General features: G+C 37.7%; 1 protein-coding gene across 2 annotated transcripts in view; it reads right to left on the reverse strand.

Moving 5' to 3' along the window:
- STK3 (serine/threonine kinase 3) overlaps positions 1-25,136 on the reverse strand; it is a 249,686-nt gene that overhangs the window by 219,633 nt on the left and 4,917 nt on the right. Inside the window, exons 2-3 of one of the 2 annotated variants that reach the window (XM_037048258.1) lie at positions 9,901-9,981; positions 1,095-1,223 (exon numbers count right to left, since the gene is read on the reverse strand). In XM_037048258.1, coding sequence (XP_036904153.1) covers positions 1,095-1,223; positions 9,901-9,981 — 210 coding nt within the window. The remainder of the gene's footprint in view (positions 1-1,094; positions 1,224-9,900; positions 9,982-25,136) is intronic. The other variant, XM_037048259.1, reaches the window with a different exon arrangement.

Raw genomic sequence — 25,136 nt, forward strand, 5'->3', positions numbered from 1 at the left:
AAGACCATGCCATATGTCCAGACTCCCTTAGTCACCAGTTCTGTCACCAGGTGTTAACTGTGATAAATAAAACGTTAACTGGGGGGCTTCTGGGAAAGCCCTTCCCTGCTTCTTCCCTTCTCCCCGCTGCCTGGAGTACAGACAATACGGCTGGAGCCGGAGCAGCCCAATTATAAATATGAGATAATAAACATGAGAACAAAGGCCATATGCTAAGAAGGGAACAGTTTAAGAAAAAAGGCCTAAGACAGCTGTTACATCAGCCCTATCTATAGACCTGTCCTAAAAAAAGAATAGTAAGTCCCTCTTTGATTAAGTAACTATAGGCTAAATAGACTCCTAATTTATAAACTCTGCAGCCCTTATAAAAACTGGGCTACTTAATAGGGCACAGTAAGTCCCTTCCTGATTAGCTCCATTTAACTACCCAAACTCAGTGCACACAAGTCTACCTCATGCTTTCCATTCCAGTAACTCTAAACCTGTCCAAACACCAGTGAGCCATTTCCCACCTCCCTGCTTGTAACTCTTTTACTCTCTCTCTCTCATCCCTCCATTTCTTTACTAACTTAACTCTTCCTCAGCATTCCAGACTTCCTGGCTCCTGGCTGAGGTAGGTGCCCTGCCTCCCTGGTTCTCACACCACCTCCAGCACCAGTCAGTATAGTGACCAAGCTTATTATGGCTGTTTATTTGTATCTGTCTTCTCACCTACATTACCGGCCAGCCCCTGAAAAGGAAAAACAGTACCTTAGTTGTCTTGGTATTCCTAGATCATGGCATAGTACGTAGAACTGCTTTTAATCAGCAAAAAGTTCTACTAAAAAGACTGTTAAATGACCACCCCTTAAAATAAAAAAACTAATGTTCGCTCATAAACTTGCCCCAAAAATGGGGAAAGTGAGCATTTTCTACCACCACACATTGCTTCATAACACGATTTTGGCTTAAGACAGGCGGCCCTGCCAAGCTGCCCTCATCTTCCAATGGGAAGCTAGGAAACGAAACAGATAACCAAACAAAACATTCTATTATCCATTATTAACAAAATACATCAAAATGGAGGCAAATAGAGAACTAACATCTCTTCATACCTGTCACATTGCTGCATTATAGAAATTTCTTTGATTATTTCCTGAAGATCTGACTCAACAGGTACCTGTTTAATTGCCACAACTTGACCAGACTCCTTATGTATGGCTTTAAATACACTTCCGTAAGACCTAAAAAAACACAAAACATTTATTTTTTTCTTTCCAACATCATAACTAGTAAAGAGTACACAATGAGTTTTTGCATGTAGTCTTTTCCAGTTTAAAACACAAGTTAATGGCGACAAAACAAAGTAAACAAATAATAAGTGAGTTACACCTTAGCTTTAATGCTTCAATATTGACTTAAAATCTATTAAAATCATCAAGTTAATATATAAAGGTTTGTTGTTTTTCTTATGAATGGAAGAAACAGGCTTACCTTTTGTTAACTCAAACAAAAATAGCATTAATATATAAATTGAAATAAAAAGAATAAAATACAGAATAAAAACAGCCAAAGCGTCAAGTTAGGAGCAAGGACTGATCTTACCTTAAGCAAAATCATCCCCAAAATATTAAAGTCCCTTTGCCTGTTCAGACTCCTTAAGGGCAACTGAAACCCCCAGCTGGGACCACATGATTCCACAGTTAGAAAAGCAGGAAATATGGTCCCTCTGAAGTCACAGATCCAAGGCAGCCTCAAACGCGCTTTTCACTATCACCTCAAGAGAAAGATCACATACTCACATGTGAATAAAATGAGCAATAGGGTCTCATGGCCATTTGCCCAAAAACCACCTCTGTTACAACACTTGAAATTTTGCCAATTAAATTTTATGTGTTTTTTAAAAAGCAAAAACAATGAGAGAGGGAAGCCACTTACACTTTGGTATGAATTAGAAGACAAGCTAAAAACTGCTGTCACTTTAACTGACTTTGCTACCCAAAGTCAGATATGTGCGTATATAGTCCTAATTTAAAATATTTTATTTGAGCCCTGGCTGGTGTAGCTCAGTGGATTGAGCACGGGCCTGTGAACCAGAGGATCGCGGTTCGATTCCCAGTCAGGGCACATGCCTGGGTTGCAGGCCGGTTCCCTGCAGGCCAACTCCCAGCAGGGGATGCACGAAAGGCAACCATACATTGATGTTTCTCTCCCTCTCTCCTTCCTGTCTAAAGATAAATAAATAAATAAAATCTTTTTTAAAAAATAAATAAAATAAAATGTTTTATTTGTTTTATATTTAGAGAGCAGGGAAGGGAGCAAGAAGAAAAGGAAGAGAAACATCAACTGGTTGCCTCTTACATGCCCTCAACTGGGGACCTGGCCCACAACTCAGTCATGTGCCCTGACCAGGAATGGAACCAGCAACCTTTTGGTTAGCAAGCTGAAGCTCAACCCACTGAGCTACACCAGCCAGAGCAACAGTCCTACTTTATACACACACACACACACACACAATCTCTCCTTAAAAGCCATATATACGCAGGTATATGCATGGGTATGGAAGTACACAAGATCTGTCCAGAAGGTATCCACCCATGTAATATGAAAAACAGAGACATTTACTGCAGATGATACAAAATACAAGAAGCAGTGTCCACAGGACAATGATGCTTCAGTCCCCTTAAAGTAGGCACCTTCGGACCTCACACAGTTCTCTCAATTGCCATCTGCTGACCCATCGTATTTTCCTGAATCTCACTGACAGTCTGAAATCTCTACCCTTTCAAAGGTGATTCTAGTTTTGGGAAAAGCCAAAAGTCACAGAGCACCAAATCTGGGCTGTAGGGGGACTGAGTCACTTAGGTGATTTGATGTTTCACCAAAAACTGCACCAGTCATGATGTGTGAGTGGCCATGTTAGTGTGATGAAGCTACCAACTACCAGTTGCCCACAGCTGCAGCCTTCTGAATCATCTGAATAGTTTCTGCAGAGGAATGTTCAAGCTTAACACAAAATTCGATGCAGACTCACTGTTCTACTCACTCAGTCATTTTGAATGTAACGGCCACACAGTACACATGCTCACTCAACGGTGTCTACAGTCCCCACTGAATAGTACAGTGAAGTCGTTGTTCCACATGTACATTCCAGTCCACATTCCTTGGCCACCAGGTTACACTGATATCATGCAAACTGTTCTCATTATATTGACAAGGGCTCGACTTTTTCTGAAAAAACTATATATATCCTCAAAAGCTAACACAGAATTAAGTTCCAGATTGTCTGTGGTAAATTAAGCAACTCTTCTAAGGTCTTGTCACTGATAAAGTGAAGCTGGGAACCACATTTACTAGAATTCCCTTCCCTAAATGGATCCCAGTTAGAAGCTGACCATGAGGAGAACATGCATAAAATCTGAATGGCAAAAAGTTGATGAGAAACCATCCCTCTCCAGATGTGGAAGATGCAATGACAGATATGAGAGACAGTGGATTCCTGCTGAGCTTTTGATAACCACCATACTGCTACTACGTCCTGAGAAAGTTGGTGGGAGCATCTCAAAGATTCCCAAGGATCTCAGAAGATCCCCAGTGAGCTTTTGAGTAACACCTACTTCAGCACTTCAGGCTGAGATCTTCAGCATTGGCTTTTCTGACCTTCAGCAGCAGACTCCATGACCTTTACATCTATGGCCCTACCACAAGTCATTTGAGCTCCTAATTTTATAATAAACTCTTTATACCCAGAGTACACAAAGTAGCCTTTCTTTCCCAGACCAAGCATAGCTACCAAAGGTTTTTGGTACAGGAAGTGGTCCCAGGGGAAAGAATGTTAAAAATGGGAATCTTGCATTAGTTCTTTCTTAGATTTAAAGACAGTAATTACTTTAATAATGCAATAGACAAACAGAAAATTCATAGTCTATGGCATTCAATGACAAAACAATTACTTAAATTAATATCCATGGGTGCCTGGAGTCTAGGCAAGATTTTAGAAGATCAACTATCTGTATCAACAGAATGCTATGGTAAAATAAAAGTACAAGGACAATGGAATGGGTTGACTACCTGGCCTACACTGTAACTTATATAAGAAATACAATAAGCCCAGGGCTTAAATTCCCAACTCAAGACTGAGATAACCAAAAAACTTCTGAATGTCCCCAAAGAATTTCCCTCTCTCCCTTTTGCCCCTTTGCCCCCTTCCACCCAGCATCCCCCACTCCCTCAGGCAAGACGCACACCTTTGTTCGTACCCATAGGTCATGTGTGTCAGTTCCTTGGCTACTCGATTTTCTGCGCAGTACTTTACATCCACAGAGCTATAGTTACACTTATGGTAACTATCTATTTGTATTTCTTAATCCCCTCACTTCTGCACCCATTCCGCCACACCTCCCTCCTATCTGGCAACCATCAAAATGCTCTCCATATCCATGATTCTGTCTCAGTTCTTGTTTGCTTAGTTTGTTTTTTCGATTCAATTGTTGATAGATATGCATTTTTGCCATTTTATTGTTCATAGTTTTGATCTTCTTAAATAACTCCCTTTAACATTTCATATAATAATGGTTTGGTGATGACAAACTCCTTGAGTTTTTTCTTGTACAGGAAGCTCCTTATCTGCCCTTCAATTCTGAATAATGGCTTTGCTGGGTAGACCAATCTTGGCTGTAGGTCCCTGCTTTTCATGACTTTGAATACTTCTTGCCAATCCTTCTAGCCTGCAAAGCTTCTTTTGAGAAATCAGCTGACAATCTTATGGGAACTCCCCTGTAGCTAACTAACTGCTTCTCTTGCTGCTTTTAAGATTCTCTATTTTTAACCTTTGGCATTTTAATTATTATGGGTTTGGAGGTAGGTCTCTTTAAATCCATCTTGTTTGAAACTCTGCTTCCTGGACTTGCATTTCTATTTCCTTCATCAAATTAGGAAAGTTTTCTTTCATTACTCTTTCTAATAGATTTCCAATATCTTGCTCTTTCTCTTCTCCTTCTGGCACACCTATGATGTGAATGTTGGAATGCTTGAAGTTGTCCTAGAGGCTGCTTACACTATCCTAGTTTTTTTGGATTCTGTTTTCTTCTTGTTGTTCTGATTGGTTGTTTTTTCCTTCCTTATGTTCCAAATCATTGATTTGATTCTAGGCTTCATCCACTCTGTTGTTTCCCTGTGAATTGTTCTCTATTTTAATTAGTGTATCCTTCATTTCTAAGTGGACCTTTTTATGCTGATGAGGTCCTCATTAAGCTCCTTGACCACCCTTATAACCAGTGTTTTCAACTCTGCATCTGATAGATTGCTTATCTGCATTTTGCTCAGTTCTTTTTCTGGAGTCTTGATATGTTCATTTGGGCCATGATTCTTTGTCTCCTCATTTTGGCAGCTGCCCTGTGTTTGTTTCTATGTATTAGGCAGAGCTGCTATGAATACCTGCCTCGGTAGTGTGGCCTAATATAGTAGGCGTCCTGTAGGGTACAGTGACACAGCTTCCTCTATCACCCAAGTGGGGTACTAAAGGTGTGTCCTTAGTATGGGCTGAGTACACCCTCCTCTTACAATTGAGCCTATAAATCAATAGCAGGGATTTACCCAGACAAATCTGCTGCAAGGACTGGCTATAAAAACAGTGACCACCAACCTCCACTCTCTGTGAAGTATCAGCTGTGCAGGGACAGAGTGGGTGGTGCTCTGATGTGGTCTATAGCTGTCCACTGTGTGCACAGGCTCTTGGGTTTCCCAGTGGTGCAGGGGCAAGGTCAGCCCCCACCTGTTTTCTTCCAGGGCCACCCTATGTGAGCTATAAAGCAATGTGACATGGCTGCTACTTGTGCTGGGCTTGGAGATTCCCAGGCGAAGCCAAGCTGTCAATCTAGGCTGGCTGCTGCTAGGGCTGGGCCTGGGGGCACTTAGCAAGAGGTACAGGGCTTGGGGCTCACTGAGGCTAGGCTGTTACTTGTTTGAGAGTACATATGAAGTTGTAAAGCATGAGCCAAGACCAATCAATCATTCATTTGGAAAGGTCACTGTTAACAGCTTGGGTGGGCCTGTAAGTTGGGTAGGACAGAGTCTCATTAGTCACATAGGAGAGTCTCAGGGGATCTCCAAGCCAGGTTGAGTCTCAGATATGATACCTGCCTGTCAGCTCTGTGGCTCTGGTGGGGCGGGGACTCAGAAAAGGGACAATGGTCTCCACCCATCTTTCTGTCTGGGAGAAAGCTATCCCCCAGCTCTCGCCTTGATGTCACACTTAAGTTCCTCCCTGTACACTACGGCTGCCTTTCAAGCTGCTATCCTAGTGCTGGTACTCAGAGGGAGTGAATCTGAGTAAGTTCATGTGTGGGTTCTTTAAGAGGAGCTGTTTGGGACTCCAGAAGTTCCTGCTACCAACTCAATCCCTGCTCATTTTGTAGCACAGAGTTATGGAGACTTTCCTTCCTGACACTGACACCCTGGGCTGTATTGCCTGGTGTGAGGCTGGGACTCCTTGCTCCTAAGATATCCCTCCTGAATTTTTAATCCTCCACAGGTGGATGTGGGACTAGCTTGTTCTGTATTTCTGCCCCTCTACCAGTCTGGATGGATGTGGTTTCTTTAATTCCATAGTTGTCAGACTTCCATTCAACTCCATGTCTGACAGTTCTGAGTGATAGTTGTTCTACAGCTGTAATTTTGATGTGGTTGTGCAAAGATATGAGCCATGTTTACCTATGCTGTCATCTCACCCAGAAGTCCAAGAATTTCTTAATTCTTATAAGCACTGTATGAGACTTCTGAAAACAAAACTCAAAGTCTAAGCTTGCTGGAATCTGAATTACATTGCAAACTGAATTCACACCATCACCAGATCTATTATGATAATGTCAGATTTTTAATTATAAAGAGAGGCATCCACATAATTTGTTTGGGAACATTTATGTAGATTATTATTAATCTGAGTACCTTGAACCCCTAAAACCTAGCAGGCCCCCCTTGGCATCAAAAGCAGCTCTACCACCCAGCCTGAGATCAGCCTCATAATGCCTAAAGATTCTATAATGTCCTCAGCTGAAACAGTAACTTTTCAAAGGAATGTATCAATAGATTCTCCTCCATATCACCCCACAACCATCACTCACTGCTTCTATAATTATACTCAAATCTCCACAAGAACCAGGGGGATGAATACAAAACCCAACTGAAAAGCACCTACTATTCACACCAAAAAAGTTGTCAGATTTTTGTCAGTTTCTACCAGTAAAACCTTAAAGAAAATGTCTGGCAATGGATTCCAAGTTTTCCAAAGAGAAAGGCATTTAGTGATACAGATGTAAGACCAAAAGTTCCAGTCTCAGAGTGTCATCTCAAACAGCTGGGAGTGACCCTACCAGTTTGCTCGTGTACATAACCGTATCATTGGTGAATATGCCCTCCCCTTCTGTAGATTTTCTCTTCGGGTTTTTTTTTTTTTTTGGTGTGTGTGTTTTTTTGTTTTGGGTTTTTTTAAATGTTTCTCTTGCTGTGCAAAAATATTTTGGGTTGATATAATCACATTTATTCATATTTTGTCTTTTTGATGATAGCTATTCTAACAAGTATGAGCTGATTTCTCATTATGGTTTTGATTTGCATTTCCCTTTTGGCCATTTGTATGTCACCTTTGGAAAAATTTCTATTCAGTTCCTCTACCCATTTTTTAATTGGAATGTTTGGTCTTTCCTATTGAGCTGTATGAGTTCTTTATGTACTTTGGATATAACCCCTTGTCAGATATATGATTTACAAATATTTTCTTCCATCCACATGCTGACCTTTCATTTTATTGATGGTTTCCTATGCTGTGCACAGCTGCTTAGTTTGATGCAGTCCCACTTGTTTATTTTTTCTTTTGTTGTCTTCATTTTCTATGTCAAATCCAAAAACCCACTGCCAAGACAGATGTCAAGGAGCTTACTTACCACCTCTCTTTTCTTCTAGGAGTTTACAGGTTTCAGGTCTTACATTCAAGACTTTAATTCATTTGGAGTTGTTTTTTGTGTATGGTGTAAGATAGGGGTCCAGTATCAGTCTTTCTTATGTACCTATCCAGTTTTCTGAACACCATTTACTGAAGCGACTACCCTTTCCCAGTTGTATATTCTTGTTTCTTCTGTCTTAAATTAATAATAAATTTATGACAGAGGAAAATAAACAACATACGTACTGGTTTACTTTGGGGTTCTCTACTCTGTGTCTGTTTTAATACCAATACCACACTGTTTTGATTACTATAGCTTTACAATAGAGTCTGAAATCAAAAAGTGTGATGCTTCTGACTTGGTTCTTTTTTTCTCAAGATTGCTTTGGCTTTAGTGGTCTTTTATAGTTCCATATAAACTTTAGGATCCTTTGTTCCATTTCTGTAAAAAATGCCACTGGGATATTGATAACACTGAATCTGTAGATTGCTTTGCATAGTAAGGACATTTTAACATATTAATTCTCTCAATCCACGTGCACAGAATATAAGAGGAGACCCATAAAAACAAATTATTTATGAAAAATTGTGTACTTATTCTTACGTTTAAATTGCAGTCACCTTCAAAGTACTCTCCTTTTGATACAATATACCTATTAAGGAGTTTTATCCACTGCTCAAAATAGTTTTGAACTCTTCGATTTTTATACCTTTTAGTGCTTTTGCTATTTTTTGTTTCACCTCTTCCACATGAACAAAATATTTCCCTTTGAGGACTTTTTTCTATTTGGGGAAACAAAAAAGTGTTGCTCAGGGTGAGATCCGGTTAACAAGAAAGGTGGAACATGGGGGTCATGTCATTTTTTATCAAAAACTGCCGAACACTCAGCACATGGTGTGGTTGGGTTCACTTATAAATCATCCATCACAAAATGAGCAAACACTTTGAAAGTACCTTCAAAAATTTCACTAAAGCTAAATGCAACCTCTCACAACAATATTAGCTGGTGCACTGATACAAATGGGTTCCCAGAACACTCACTGTGGGGGAAGCCTGTACAACAAAGGGCCCATGTCCAGAAGATAATTCTGGTTTTTTGGGGGGGGTCCCCTCCATATCTTTCCATTTTTTGAGTCTTCTTCAACTTTATTCATCAACATCTTATAGTTTCCAATGTCCAGATTTTTTGCCATCTCAGTTAAATTTATTTCTACATATTTTATTCTTTTGATGCAACTGTAAATGGGATTGTTTTCTTAACTTCTCTTTCTGATAGTCTATTGTTATAAAGATACAACTTGCAGCCAGTGTAGCTCAATTGGTTGAGAGTCATCCCACAAATCAAAAAGGCCACCGGTTCAATTCCCTGTCAGGGTACACACCTGACCTGCAGGTCTGGTGCCTGGTCAAGTGCCTATGAAAGGCACCCAACCAAATTTTCTCTCACACTGACATTTCTTCCGCGCTCGTTCTGTCTCTTCCCCTGCTTTCCCTTCTCTCTAAAACCAATCAATCAATCAACCAATACATATGCAACTGGTTTTTGTATATTAATTTATATTCTTCAACTTTACTGAATTTTTTTATTAATTATAATAGTTTTGGGGTGGAATCCCTATATAATATTACATTACCTACAAACAGAGACAGTTTTACTTCTTCCTTTCTGATCTGGATACTTTGTATTTCTTTTTCTTACCTAATTTTTCTGGCTAGGTCTTCTAGTACTATGTTGAACAAAATTGGCCATAGTGGGTATCCATGTCTTATTCCTGATCTTAGAAGAAAAGCTTTCAGCTTTTCACCATTAACTGTGGGCTTGTCATATATGGCCTTTATTATATCGAGGTATGTCCCCTCTATATAACTACCATTCAATTCAAGCAAATACACCTAGTGAAGGACTAATATTATATAGTATTTTATCTTTATAATTGTTCTGTCATTATCTAAATGCTACTTTCATAATTTTTGTACTTACCCTTCCCCAAGTTTCTCTAATACATCAAAAACTTCTTCAGGCTGCTTAGTCAAACTGTCTTCACTCAGCTTTTTTAGCTTACTGGTGACAAAAAGACAAAAAGAAAATATTCCCTTAAGACCTTGAATAAAATTTTTAATTTTATTTTAAAGAGGCAATATTTATATGGTTCAAAACTCAAATATAAAAAGTACACGATAGTAATAATCTCCTTCCTGTCCAAAAACACCTAAAAGAATAACTTTTATTTAGCTTCTTGTGAAACCTTTATACAAATATGACTGTTTTTATTTCTCCCCCTTTTTAACACACAGCATTTTTCACACTCTTTTTCATGAACACTGTTATACACTTTGTTATTTTCACTTAACAATATGTAACTTTACATTGAAGATCTCTACAACATAAGTACATGGAAAGCATCCTCATTTTTTCAACACACTACTGCAAAGATGTAGCATCTCTTACTCACTAATTCCTTGTTTATGAATATCTAGATCCCCTTTTGCTATTATAAACACTGTGATGAATAAACTTATACAGAAATTAAGTCACATACATATTAGTTTATCTGTAGTATAAACTCTCAGAAATAAAACTGTGAGATCAAATGAAAACACACAAAGACAGAAGTATATATAAGTAAGTATATATAAGTATAATCATCTCATAATATAAACTTAATAATGTATATATGACCAATAATATCACTATAATAACTATTATATATTATATATAATTGAACATAGTATATAACTATTATTATAATTACTAAAATTATTGGTTACATTATATTTTATGTACTATAATTGCACATTAGATAAGTATACATGTATGTTGCTAGTAACAAATTGCCTCCAGGTGATTTGTACCAATTTATTCTCCCACCAGTAATATATGAGAAAGCCTCTTTTCTTACAGTTTAACCAACAGAGTATTTAACCAAATATCTGAATTTTAGTCAATATGTTAGGTGAAAACTTGTAACTCACAGTAGATTTAATTTGCATTTCTCTTATTATGAGTGAGGCTGAGCATCTCCTAATATAATTACCTAACTAAACCATCTAGTCGTGTTCTCTGCCATTTTTCTCCTGGTCTTTTGTTCTTTTTTTTATAAATCTATATACAAAAAAAAATAGTCTTTGTTTAGTTCGTATATATTTTTCACTTGCAGTTTAACTTCACTTATGACACTTTAGTTTTATGGTTTATTTGACCATTTGCCATACAGAAATGTCTTCTTATTTTTGCTTTTCTTTTGTTTGTTTGTTTTTTTTTAATTTAAAATAAACACCCACAAGCATGGCATGTGCAGGTATCTAGAAGAGATAGAGAGACTAGGCATGGTTTACCTGAGAGACCAACATAATACAGTACAAATGGAGCTTCACATATGAATGACCAAAAACAATTCAATATGAATCAAGTAAAAATTATCTGAATGGAGAGGTGAGCCAGGTCAGATTTAAAAAGCCTTCTGAACCATCTTAAGGAGTTCTATTTTACAAAGATCACTTCCCTGTAATACAGAGGAAGAATATGTAACAGTATGAGTTTCAACAACAGTAGAACAGGGAAACTAGTTAGGAGCTGATTCAATATATAGTAGCATAGAATATAATACTGACAGTGAGGATGAATAGAAGATAAGCTATTCAACATATTAAAAAGGCATAATCAATACAGAAGTGGTTTTGATTAAACAGGGAGTGATAACAGAGAGGAGCTGAGTATGTGTCTTAAGCCTTTAGCTTAAGCAAATTAGTAGATAGTAATGTCATTTACCAAGCTAACACCAGAAAAAAGTTTGGAGGGAAATATGATGGGTCTAAGCTAACCCACTCACATGGAGACCTCCCATAAACAAATGTACTTATGAATCCCAAAAGAGATCTGAGTTGAAAGCATTATTTTTGGTGTCATCAACAGAGAGATGGAGCCTGAAGACATGAGAAGGGACAAAATCATGAAAAAAAATGTCGAAGAAGAAATAAGGGTCAAGAAGAAAACAGATCCTAGGAAGCCATCAATATTTAAGAAATGATCTCATACAGGACAAGAAGGTAGTGCTTGACCATGTCAACAGCTACTGAAAGTTCAAAGATTTAAAAGTGTCAGTTACAGATTGTCCACCTCTGACCACAAGGAAGTAACGGGATCCAGAATTATCTGTCTGCTGTAAACAACTAGAAAACTCAACAAAACACAGAAAACAACTATTTTCAGTCATTAGATATAAGGCATTTCAGAATTGAGATCCCTGAGAAAAGGGGACCACTATCCCCAAGGCTTTTGATGGAAAGGCTTGTCCAACTGAAGCACAGGGCAAGCAGAACCCAAACAGAGCCCAGCCGTCCTGCTGAGTTGAAGAAACAAAGTCGGGGTTATGGAGAGGCAAAGAAAGTAAAGTTTGCATTACAGAATACCTACAAGAAGAAAGATAAACGGAGAAGGAGGTCCTGGAATCCCCTTTACTATTTAGCTAAATGCCAATCTGTGCATGCTCAAAAAAAACCACTCTACAAAGTCCAATAAAATCAACTTCCTGAGGGAGAACAATGACCAGGGAGCTGCAACAGAACAACTCCCAGAGATCACACGAGGCTGAGGGTCTTTCCCACCAACAAAAGCTGAAAGAACTCTTACAAGGGTCAATCAGTAGTGATCCCAGAATGGCCTTATTTTAGAAAGAAGACAACATTACCAAAACACAAAGGCTATTTTCAATTCTCCCAAAAGGAGCTTAAACACAAGCCTCAAAAATAATGAGCCAATATACAAGGTAATTTAACTGCCTACCAGAAGTCTTAACTTCTTAACTAAAACAACATCCAACATCCAACAATGTAAAACTTACAATTTCAAGAATTCAATCAAAAATTACTAAACATATTTGAAATCAGGAACTATGACTCATAAAGAAGAGAAAATTAGTCAGTTAAAAAACACACAGAAATGGCAGCAATGGAGAAAAATACAGTTGACTCATGAAAATCCTCAAGTAAGTCAGAACCCTACACCTGCAGATGCCCGACTTCTTATCACAGATACAGCTGACCCCTGAACAACACCGGTTGGAACTGCACGTGTCCAGTTACACACATAATGAACACAGTGTGCATTTAAGCATACCCACACAGTTCAAACCCACGTTCTTTCAGGGTCACCTATGTCTTATAAAAACTAATTATGAATACATCCCACGTACTCACAGATGTAAAGAAAATGGCAGAAAGAAAAAATAACAGAAGCAGAAATTTTGGAGAGGATAGAACAAAGTACTTGAAATAAAATTTTCACTGCATAGGTAGGTATTTGAGCAGATTAGACAATGTAGCAAAACATGAATAACTTGAAAAAAAAGGTTTAAAACAAAAACCTGAGCCCCACATAAAAATGATATGGATATAGATTAATAGATAGGCAGCTGGATGGAAATTTAGATGACAGATAGATAGATAGAGAGAGAGAGAGAAGGGGGAAGATAATGTCCAAACATTTTGTAAGTTTTATGAAGACAACCTACATATGCAGGAAACTCAACAAATCTAAAGGTAAATACACACACACAAACACACACACAAAGATATATTATAATTAAATTGCTGAATGCCAGTAAGAAGAAGAGAATACTAAGTAGTCACAGGAAAAAAACTTATTACTCATATCAAAACAAAAACAAGGATGACTGCAGACTTCTTATCAGACACTAAGCAGGTCAAAAGACAATGAGAGACAGATCCCTTTAAAGTGCTGAAAGAAAACAATCAAATGAAAATTTTATTCTTAAATTCTCACAAAAAGAAATACAAATAAGCCACAAGCACATGAAAAGATGCTCAACATCAGTAGTAATCAAGGAAATGCAAATCAAAACTACAATGAGATAACTCAAACCCCTTAGAATGTCCACTGCCCCCAAAAATAAATAAATAACAGCATTAATGACAAGGTAGAGAAATTGGATCTTTTGTGAACTGTTGTTAAAAATGGTATACCATTACAGAAAATATGAGGTTCCTTAAAAATTAAAAATAGAGCCTTGGATAGGTAGCTCAGTTGGTTAGAGCACTGTCTCCATACGCCAAGGTTGTGGGTTCAATCCTCAGTCAGAGGACATACAAGAATCAACTAATGAATGCATAAATAAGTGGAGCAACAAATCAATGTGTTTTTCTTTCTTCTCTCTCTCAAATAAAGTATTAAACATTTTTTAATTAAAAATAGGATTACCACATGATCCAGCACCCTCAATTCTGGGTATAGATGCTAAAGAAGTCAAAGCACCATCTCAAAGAGATATCTGTACACCCACATCCACCAAAGCATTATCCAGAAGAGCCACAAGGTAGAAGCAACCCAAATGTTACTTCAATGATATCCAAAATATGGTATATACATACAATATTATGCAACCTTGAAAAAGGAGGTCCTGTTAAATTCCTTCTCAAGAATGAATGATATACCACTATGTATATGCATACACCACATTTTGCTTATCCATTCATCCATCGGTGAACACCTGGGTTGCTTCTACCATTTAGCTATTGTGAATAACGCTGATAATAAAACCTAGTGTACAAATATCTGAGTCCCTGACTTCAATTATGTTTGTTATAGTCCTACAAATGGAATTGCTAGATCATGTGGTGAGTGTATGCTCAATTCTTTTAAGGAACTGCCACACTGTTTTCCACAATGACTGCACTAGTTTACATTCCCACCAACAATGTACAAGGGATCCAATTGTTAGATATCCTAGACAACACCTACTATTCTCACAGGTTTTTGTTTGTTTGCTTTTATGACAGCTATCCTAAGAGTATGTATGGGATCTCACTGCAGTACTGATTTGCATTTCCCTAATGATCAGTGATGCCGAACATCTTTTCATGTGCTTATTGTCGATTTGTATATCTTCTCTGGAGAGATGTCTACTCAAGTCCTTTGCTCATTTTTCATTTGGGCTGGTTGTTTTGGCCAACAACTTTCAAGAGAGACACAAAGGAAGACTTTCTACACTGTTAGATCTAGCCCCCTAGTCAAGAATAACTAGCATATGCCCTCTAGACGTCTTAGAAAACTAATCACGGAGAAGAGGACCTGGCCAGAGTGCAAATCCCGCAAAGGAGAAAAAACTCTTTGACAACAGAGATTCCTTCTTCATAAAGAACCTTCTACCTCATTTCAGTTCTGTAATTTCCAGTGTCTCTTTTCTGGCAAATTGCCCTATTTTAGGGATCACATTAGTAGTAGCTTTATTACTACTAATAGTAACTATTTAATGGCATAACTGTTATAAAAGTCATGCTGTTATTATTGCTATGTGCTAATGAAGCACTACGCTTCGCCTTATATGTAATATCTTGTTAAAATTAAGTTCCAGTCTTTCACCCTAGACGTTTCACCTTAAATACTGTGAGAAAGGTCATATACCTTTAAAACACATGAAAGGTTTTCATCTTTTAGTCCTTCAACATTCATTATTAAACAATGACAAAAAGTCTCAAAGTTATTTTCTAAAACATACAATGATGAAACTTATCTTGAATCCACAAAATCAAACATCTTTTCTATTTTAACAACAGGAAGTATATTTTATTCCAAACTAATAAAATTCAAAGATCATTTTTTCTGCTCCCTTTTGCTTTTTAAAGGACAGGGATTTTGTAAATATTTAATAGATGTTTAGCTCTAAAGCAATCAAAGTGACTTTTTTAACTCTACTACAACATACTCAAGTGAAAGTTGTCCTTTCAGCCCCTTGGAAAGTTACATGCTTCTCCAAATGATACTGACAATGCCAAACGCACCTGTGAAATACTTTGGAAACTATCTTCAGACACAAGTGCTTTACAATTACTATTTCATTTAATCTTCAAAAAACCCAAAGAGAGGGTGCTAATACCACCTGCACTTTACGAATGAGTATACTGTGTCTTAGGAAAGTTAAGTAACCTGCCCACCACTGCAGGCAGTAAATGCAGAACTGAAGTTAGAATCAAGGTCTAACTGACTCTGAAGTCCTGGTTCTTAGCTGTTTCACTAATAAGTATCACTATTTTAACAATAAAATAAATACAATTTGATGATCTCATAGTTTATTTACTTTTATGAAACTACCAAAATTTAGGGCAGTTTAATTAATTACTAGCACTAATAAACTATGAGCTAAGATCTGCCTAAAAAATATTCTACAATGGATAGAAGATTTTTTTAAAGAAAATGGAAGTCTTGTGTTTACTCTTTCATACAATTTCCTCTCAGGTTGGGCTCTTTGCCCAAAAGTACTCTAAAATTATAATTTCCTGGCAAAGAGCTTTAAAAGAAAAGAAGCTGAGATTTTCCTCCTTCCTTCACCCTTGTAGTCTTTAATTTTTATTTTCTAAAAATTTGTTCACTTACCCTCAACTGCAAACTGATACAATTCCTTTTAATTTCTTACAAAACAAACCTATCCAAAGTTAAATGCTGCAATGCACTCCGTTGCCTTAAAGACGTGTTACTGTATTCACTTTCTTAATAACTAATTTTTCAAAAAAACGCAATGTAAAAGCAGCACATTTGAAAATGCTCCTACATATTCATGTTCTAAAATAAAAAATGTTTAAAGTTTATAAGAAATATGAAGGCTTATAAGTCTCATAACTTTTAATCTAGTTAATATAGATTCAACCACCATGCCTAGATATGAGAATTAAGAGAAAAGAATCTTTAACTGATTAAAAATGAAAGGGGATACGTCTATATGAAAACTGCCAAAGCCCTACTTATGCACCTGCCATGTAGAAAAATCTACTGACTCGTGCCAAACATACTATGTACAAAGATCCAGTTAAAAACTGGATTTCCTTACTTACTTCTCTACACTTCAAATTTTGAAGATAATAGGAGAATTTTGACTCTATATACTCACAACTCCTCCTTCTCATCCATAGAATACTAAAACTGCAATAATCCCAACATGAATACATTAAGAAGTTAATAAAAGTGTAATTTCAAGGAAAGTCTAAACTCTGCCAATATCAACATCTGCATCATTCAGTGACGTCTGTACTCTTGACTTCTGCGAGGCTTTCAGGGACAGAGATGGGAGGTGGGTATGGAGACAGTGGCTGCTTTCAGCTGTTTGCACAGATGGACGTATTTTGCCTGATTTCTCAGTGCAGTTTGACTACACAGCAATAGCACATGTGAAGCCATTTCTCAGTACTTCTCTGTGGTTCTTTGTAAAGCTGAGAAACAGTTCATGATTTCGGCGCCTTGTGAAAATAAGCCTTACTTTTTAAATTGGGATTGTTTTTACCTGTTTGGTTTCGGTTTTGTAGAAATGAAAATAAAATGTTAAAATCCCAGCAGTATCTAATACCCCCCCCAAAAAAATCTACCATTACAAGAAAAATAGCCTAACCACTTCACCGTAGAAATTCTTTTAAAACTGCTATAGAAATAAACTACAACAGAAGTAATGTCACTGCATCTGCACAGGTATAAACTCGCTCCGAAACTCAAACTTGCTTTGGTGATACCACGGCTCCACAAAAATCTAAGTGATGCTCCAAAATGACATTTTTTTAACTTAGGAATTTCATAGAATTTTTAAGGTAAAATCCTAGTATTATTTTCATGTTAAATTCTAGAAATTTAGAAAAACTTGGAATAATTTTATTCTCTCTCACTGCACAATGTTCTTCTTAGTTAAAAGATGATTTCACAATGTACTACGAGCCCAGAGGAGAAAAAGGCCTCTGGTCAGCGAAAACTACCACAAAGAGCAGGCGCTTTGGGAAAGGGAAGGCTACTGTCAGGCCAGATAATTATTTCCAAGATAAGTAGCAGCTTAGAGAAGGATGTAACAATGAGAAATGACAGATAAGAATAAAGCACAAGAATAGATTTAGGTGAAAAAACAACTACACGTAGCAACAAAGCTTCAAACACATCAAAAGAGCACATGACAGTTCCTATGAACTAAAACTATGAACAGTTCTCTGAACTGCTTCTGTGCTTTTATGAACTAAAATTGTCCAAAAATAATATTAAATCAAGAGAACGAATGATCAGTCTCAGAACAGTGGGTCAAATAAATGTCTTCATTTTGGAATGATTTTCATCAAAAGCAATTGTTTTCAAAGTGCTTTAAAATGTTTTAAAAGTTTGCCGTTTTGATTTCAAAGTATTTTGAAAATGTTTTAAAAGTATACTACTTCAAGTGGTTTACTCCATTTATTTAGAAAATCCACTGCGTGGTATACCATACTTCCCAATGATGCTAGTATCTTTAAAGTTTTCACCATACCCCTAATTTGGCAGGCTTTTTCACATCATGAGTTTTTATGAATATTAATCAAAGCTGACTAATCAAGTATTCAGATCAGGATATCTGAATTCTCTTCTACTAGAAAAAACAGAGAAACAAATCTGGAAAGTATATAATGAGAATCAAGAGCATAGATGGAAACTTCGATCAACCAGGAAAAGAAAAATCACCGAGATATTTTCTTCTCAAGAGTTCAAGCATTTCCACTGGAATTTTTTTGAATTCTACTGCTTAATTTGACACTTGTTTCTTACAATTCTTAGGAATGACATAAACCACAAATTTTATTCAGAGCAATCACGTCTCTCAAAGGACTTTTTGTGACCAACATTCCAGTTATCATTAGAAGTGTTTGCACAGATGACCACTGGAAAATGGTTACTGTTGCTATTTCACTGCAAAATGACAAACCTAAACCTAGCGGTGCAATCTAATGTCCTTTAACATGGTAAATAATTACAGCAAAAGTAATTCGAGAAAGAGAAGTTATGTGACACACTGACAAACATAAACTACCAACTATGCCACCGAGACAGATGTCTCATTTTACTCACTTATTTAAAGCACAATAAAACTTAACAAGAGGGGCTAACATTAAAAGTAAAAAGGCTTAACCTATGGCATTTAATAGAGATGTGCTTCATTTTGCAACTCATCATATTGCAGTCAGGGTTAAATTTATCAAGCAGCCTCAAGCTGCCCTTGAATTGTTTGTTTGTCTACAGATTTTTTTTTATTTGATTTATTTATTTTTACAGAGAGGGGAAGGCAGGGAGAAAAAGGAAAGAAACATCGATGTACAAGAGAAGTATCAACCGGCTGCCTCTCCCAAGCCCCCAGCCAGGGACCTGGCCCAAGATTCAGGCATGTGGCCTGACTGGGAATCCTATGGGTTTGCAAAAGGATGCCCAACCCACTGACCCACACCAGTCAGAGGGGCAGATGTGTTTTTATGTATGCAAGATAAGGCAGGCTAAGAGTTCTACCTTTAAAAAAAAAAAAAAAAAGCCCTGAAATCTGATCTTATTACTAGTGGTGTCATTTGTTTTGGTTTTTTAAAAATTTTCTGTACCTTTTTCATTTAAGAAAAGAAGAAATTAGGTCACCTGAAACATTTAGCAGTGAGAAAGCATTGAGGCTGGGTATGAGGATAACGGTAAAGGTAACCAGAGTAAGATAGGAAGAACATGAAGATAATAGCCCTCGCTAAATTGTCTCTATTACAGAATGTCTATACACGCTCAATTTCTGACTCAAACTTAGAATCATAAATTCATGTGAAGATATTATCCAGGGAAAGAAACTCAAAACTGCCAGTGCCACCCCATTTTTTGATAAAATATTCTATAGTTTGAAAAAAGGAGTCAGTTCTCCGGTATATGAATAAAATGCCATTTAAAAATAACACCAGCAGGTGGGGGTGGGTGGAGGGTACATAGGAATAAATGATGATGGGAAAAATAAAATAAAATAAAATAAACTACTTTTTAAAAATAAAAATAGAATAACACCATGTTAGTGCCCAGGTTAGGGTCTGGAAATACCATTTCTCACTGAAAGAAAGTAGGGATTCTTACAGAGCCAGTTGATTCCAGACCTGGGACAGGAAGTGGACAGATAAGCCCTGCCTACCTCACCACGGCGGACAGCAGGGACGCTGCCACCAGAGTCATGCCGTCTCCTCAAGAGACTCCCACTGGCGAAAGATCAAGAGTTCCAGCAACAGTATCTGCAATGGATTAAATCCATCAAATACGTTTAAATCCAAGAGCTCATAATGGCATTATAAAAAAAAGAATTGGTCCCCTTTGGAGGAAAATAGAGAACTGATTCATCGTCTTGAAAGAACTGACTGATTATCTTGAAAATGGATAAATAAAGGGGAAGAATCAAGCATTTATCCAGTCTTTTCCTTTATAAACTATACCACTAGATAATCAAACAAGATGAAGGAAGTTAGTCTTTCTAAAAACAGCCCAACAAATAAAAACAAAATGATGTATTTAGAATTCACCATTTTGCAACACCGAATGAAATGGCAAAAATAAGCACTAACCATTAAGAGCTGCTAACATCACCAAAAAGAGAGACAACTAGACACTAAGTGACTTGTACAGTCTTGCCAAACACCACCTATGACAACGCCTAAGGGATCAAACTTGAGCCTGATCCATTTTCTGGATCCACTGCCCATCTGCAAGAAATATGGAGGACAAAGGATCATGCTGAACTTCGTCTTGAGCAAGCAGTAAGAAAATCCAGGCTGTGGGAAACAATTCAAACAGCCTGGGTCTTCAACAAGAAAAGGGATAGAGGACTAACCTAAAGATTACATGTGACAACTCATATAAAGCCTATTTTTTAATCAGCAAGACTAACCTAGAGTGCCCAGTAATACACATTCAGGTTACTACTATAGAGTCGGGATAATGGTAACTTAAAGGAAAAGACAACTGTGATTGGGACGGGGAACTCGGAGGGCCTTCTAGAGACTAGGGGAGGCTTACGAAGTTCTATTCCTTAACCTGACTGGAGATTACAAAGGTGTCTGATTTACAGTATTTTATCAAGCTATAGTCTTATTTTTCACTGATGTTTTATTTTGCAATAAAAATATTTTTCTTTTAACAGCAGCTACCAGAAAACCTGAACATTTCAACACCTAAAAAAGGCTTAGTATGTTTCCCATTCTCCAGTGTAATGCAGTGAAAACAAGAAGTTAAAAAAAGTCAGTGCTCATCACTTCCTCCCTACCTACTTCCTCTTCTAAGAGAATCACCTAATACCACATTTTGGACGAAACAGATTCACTTTCCTGTGTGTTTGGAATTCTAAGAATGAGTATAGATACCCAAACACGTTTCTCTCCCAGTCTTCCCCCATCCCCTAAGATGCCTAAACCCAAAACTGAGGAGCCAGAAATTGATCCTTTCTTTCTTGCTCATTCCCCACATCTAGTCTATCAGTAAGCCCTTCATTTCTAACTCCAAAACATAACTTAAATCCATCCACTTCTGTCCATTTCCAGTGACTCCATCATCTCTAACCATGAACCATTACAAGAGCCTCCTACCTATTTCTGTGCTTTTACCCTTAACCCTCTACATCTATTTCTCCAAAGCAACCACAACAATCTTTTAAAAAGATAAACTGCTTAAAATTCTGCTTAAAACTCTTTAATAACAGTGCACTGCACTGGGACTTAAATCTAAAATCCCTTCCATGACCTGCCTCACTGAACCCCTGCCCAACTCTCCGACCTCATCTCCAACCACTCTCTCCCATTCCACCGTCCAGCCACAGCGGCCTCGTTCCCACCCTTCCCACACATGAAACTTTCACCCACCTCCCCATGTTCTTAGAGCTTTGACCTCCACCTGGACTACTCTCCTGTGGCTCCTCATACAGACAACTTCTCAACCTCACGTCACAGCTGAAATATTACCTTTTCAGGGAAGCTCCTGCCAACTACCGTATTAAACAGATCTCACCGTTTCTCTGTCAGTACACCCCACCTCCATCCTTCAGAGCTCAAGGCCCAACTAGAGTGTACGTTCTCTTTTTTCTTGAATATTTTTATTTTTATTTTTTATTACTTTTATTTTTCATTTCATTTCATTTTAATTGTTGTTCAAGCACAGTTTTCTGTCTTTTACTCCCAGCCCAGCCCACCCCCTGAGTCCTCCCCACCTCCTTTCCATTTCCACCCCCGCCCCTAGCTTTTGTCCACGTGTCCTTTATACTAGTTCCTGTGAACCCTTCCCCTTTTCCCCTGAAATTCCCTCCCTTCTCCCTTCTGGTCACTGTCAGCCTGGTCTCTATTTCAGTGTCTTTGGTTATATGTTGCTTGCTTGTTTGTGTTGTTGTTTAGCTTCCTGTTAAAGGTGAGATCATACGGTATTTGTCTTTCACCTCCTGGCTTATTCCATTCTTATTAGTGCAAAGATCCCATCTGCTTCATTCAACAGTGTTCCCAGCACTGGCACCTGAAAGGCAGTTAATTATTAATTACTGAATATATGAATAAATAACCAAAATGAAGGAACTCAAGGCTGACAGTCAATTTCTGCCATGAGCAGTAATCGGTGAGTAAAGAAAGTCAGTTTTTAGAAAGGAACAGACTGGGAGGGGCGACCCAGCACAGACAAGAGAGATCGTGTGGTTCCAGGGAGAGTTAGGGAAATTAGCTGCCTGCTATCTTTCATTTACACTTTCCTCAAATATATAAAAAGTTCACCAAAACTACAAAAATAATTTGAACTTGTATTCCTTTTCAATTATAGGACTCTAGGTCCCATGAGTTCAGAAAACCAAGCATCCTACAAACGAAAAGATGATCTGTACAGAGAATAAATAATATTTTATATTCTGAATACAGAAACTACCTCATCCTTGGAATCCCATATGATCAACAAGTTTCCCAATTTTATATGTGTGTTTCTCTGTGTATGTATCAAGATACTAATGTTTACATCAAGATGTATCCAAAATATCTGAAAAGACTGATTCAATTTTACTTCTTCACAAAGATAGCTGATATCATATTATCAGCCTCCTCAGCTTTCTGCAATTCTCACTTTGCTACAGTCATTTTTCAAGATACATCCTTTGATGTACTTTTAAGAAGTTCAAGGTAATCTGCAACTAGGAAGCAAACAATGACCTTATTTTTAATATTCACAAATGTCTGTTTATATATTTGTTACTTTTATTTATTCAACATGAGACTCTATGTACAAAAAAGTCATAAAAAGAAATCTCAAGTCCAGGCTGGTGTGGCCTGTGAACCAAAAGGTCATAGGTTCAATTCCCAGTCAGGGCACACACCCGGCTTGCAGGCCAGGTCCCCAGCTGGGGGCCAATGAGAGGCAACCAATCTCTCACACATCAATGTTTCTCTCCCTTTCTCCTTTCCTTCCACTCTCTGTAAAAATAAAGAAATAAAATCTTAAAAAAAAAAAGAACTCTCAAATATAGAAGCCTCGTTCTAAGAGATAAAAGCTTTTTAGGATTTGAATAATGCTAGTGTATGAGACAATTCAAATAAAACCACAACAAAAAATAATCTTGAGACAAATAAAAAAGAAAGTTTCTATCCCATAGTATAAACATCCTCTCTAAAAGAAAAACCCAAAGACCTCTGGTAATTATTGAGGGTGGAGCTGGTAAGGAGTCAAAAATTGAGGTCATCATAATTACGGTCGGATGTTTCCAGGGTGGGGATCGTTCCCCACCAGGAGGCGAATGCGCTTTTGCCTCCTAAGAACCTTTTCCTTTGTAAACTCTGTCATACATCATAGATAATCATTTTACATTTTTCCATACTTTCGTTGGGACATATATACAGTGTTTGAAATATAGCAGCTTTTTATATGATAGTTTTCTCGGTCTCCTTCTCCTCTTCCCCTTTTAGAATCTTAAAGAAAATCTCTAGTGTATGTACAGGTTGTTACAGTAACACCACTCTAGATTCCTTTGACAATGCCATCCTCCAGCTTCTCATTTTATGCAGCAGATAAGTTGGAAATGAATTTGCTTCCTGACTGTTTCTGCTACATACACCAGTGTTTTTTCAAATTGCAATCACAACCCATTGATAGGTCATGGAAATAATTTGGTGGGTCATGATCAACAGTTGTTCAATGAAATAGAACAGAAAAATAGGAAAATACCAGAAACCATCCCACACAGTACACTTCAAGAAACTTCTATTTTAGTTTTATTTATATATTTGTCTGCATTGGGTCTCACCATCAACATTTTTTTTTAATTTTGGAAAGTCACTAATATACAATAGCCTGAAGAGACAGTACCTCTAGTTCAACAGGTATTTTTGAAACAAGAACATTTAAATTCTCAGCACTTTCCCCCTTACAATCCAAACAGGAGTGCTCGATTCAAACCCTGTATTAGTAAAGCTATACTGACACACATTTCTGGAATGAGTGTTTAGGTAACATCAGAAAAGCAAATTTTGACCTAGCTGTGTTTCATAAATGTTTATCTGTTCTTTATATTTCTAACAAATTCTTCAGTACTGATATATGCCAAATCTTAGTCCCTTAAAGAACAGTGGATAAACTAATCACCACCTAGAGTGGCCTGAAAACTGAATCTATCTCCTGTCTTAACATGTCACTGAAGTTGCTCACCAGGAACCACTCCAGATTTTCCTGTCTCTCTAACAAGGACCAACTGACTCTTCCCATCTACAAGGCCTAAATCAACTCCAGTGGAGCTGGTGAAACCCCAAATTTACCAAGAAAAGCCAAAGGGAGCATGGGGTTTAAGGACCAAGTCGTTAACGCCGAGAGGTGCTCCTTCCTACTGGTTCAATTCTTTGCCCTTGGACCACTTAGAACACCTCCTGCACCCACCTGCCTCTAAAGTGGGACGCTTACCCCAGGCCCTCCTCCTGAGCCCAGTGCCTTTGTCTTTAAGAGTTCTTCATTTCTCAAAGACAACTCCCCACTCTGAGAATCTGATAATAAACACACAAGAATTTCACTTTCTAACATTCCAAAGACACATGAGTTAGGAATACAGTCATTAAAATGAAGTCCACCCCTCTTCTCTAAGGTTAGGGCCACCGCTGCTCCAGGCTGATGTTGGCTGTAGGTGCTCAGGAAAATAAGGACACTTTCTACTCTACCTTTCTATGTCTTCGCCCCTTGACCTCTGCCTTTTTCATCCCATAACAGTCTCCCTTCTGACACCAGTGGGGTGAGAACCCACTCACTCTGAGCAACACTTTCCCTTCCTACCTTCACTCTTCATTTCGGTGACTACACTTTGGAACCCTAACAGTCTGACTTCAATCTGCATCTTTACTTCCTTCCAACTCACTACCTTTCCATACTTATTTTAAAAAACTTAAGTTTGCCACAATATACAACTACAGCTTAAGTCAAAG

The sequence above is a fragment of the Sturnira hondurensis genome, unplaced genomic scaffold (assembly GCF_014824575.4).
Source record: "Sturnira hondurensis isolate 20B ecotype Veracruz unplaced genomic scaffold, ASM1482457v3 Scaffold0006413, whole genome shotgun sequence".
Lineage (NCBI taxonomy): Eukaryota > Metazoa > Chordata > Mammalia > Chiroptera > Phyllostomidae > Sturnira > Sturnira hondurensis.